The 717-nt window shown below is 65.6% G+C and overlaps 1 protein-coding gene across 1 annotated transcript; it reads left to right on the top strand.

Moving 5' to 3' along the window:
* Nucleotides 1-94: 94 nt before the first annotated feature.
* MNEG_16472 (hypothetical protein) lies at nt 95-717 on the top strand (the record flags this gene model as incomplete). The annotated part of the gene is made up of 2 exons (XM_014035059.1): nt 95-209; nt 422-717. The coding sequence occupies 2 exons, from the start codon at nt 95-97 to the stop codon at nt 715-717; spliced, it is 411 nt and encodes a 136-aa protein (XP_013890513.1).

Below are 717 nucleotides of genomic sequence, written 5' to 3'. Positions count from 1 at the left end.
TCTTGCTGCGCGCACGTACAGGCAGGAGGGTCGCCCTTACAGCGCCCGCCAGAAGCGCGTGCTGCTCGACAGCCGTGGCAAGGCCATTGCGTGCATGGGGCTTGTGCTCGGACGCTTTCGGCGCACCTGGCCTCTGTACCGCGGGGGCCACCTGGACGAGGGGAACCGGCTGGCTACCTTTGTGGGCCATTTCTTGGCTGCTGAGCCAGGTGGGCGGGGCATCATTGCAGTCCCTCACATGCACACACATGCGCACATGCACACACACGCGCACACGCACGCACACAAACACACGCATGCTAGCCTATGCTCGACCTGCTCACGGACGCTGTGTGCCGCTTCCCCTGCACTGTGCCTTTTCGATCAAACACCGACGAGCCCCGCTCCGACCCTCCCGATCTCCTGCTGTCCCACTTGCCAGGCGTGAGCATCACCCTCAAAGGCTCCCGGGGCGCCAGCGCCTTCAAGATCCGCGGAGAGCTCGGCGCCACCAGCTTCCAGGTCAGCAGGAAGCTGCCCTGCGGCGGCGAGGTGGCCGTGGCGGCAGCAGAGCGGCGGCAGATGCCGCTGTCGCAGCGCGGCAGCGTGGCGGCGTCCTCAGACAATTCGAGCACGTACGACGTGCTGCTGGAGGCGGGCGCGGATGCGGCGTTTGTGGCGGCGGCCTGCATCGTGATTGACAGCATGTACAACAAGTCACAGAGATACCAGGAGTAG

Source organism: Monoraphidium neglectum (assembly GCF_000611645.1).
Source record: "Monoraphidium neglectum strain SAG 48.87 unplaced genomic scaffold scaffold06405, whole genome shotgun sequence".
NCBI lineage: Eukaryota > Viridiplantae > Chlorophyta > Chlorophyceae > Sphaeropleales > Selenastraceae > Monoraphidium > Monoraphidium neglectum.
Note: the sequence above shows the minus strand (reverse complement) of the source record. Positions and strands in the feature narration are given on the sequence as shown.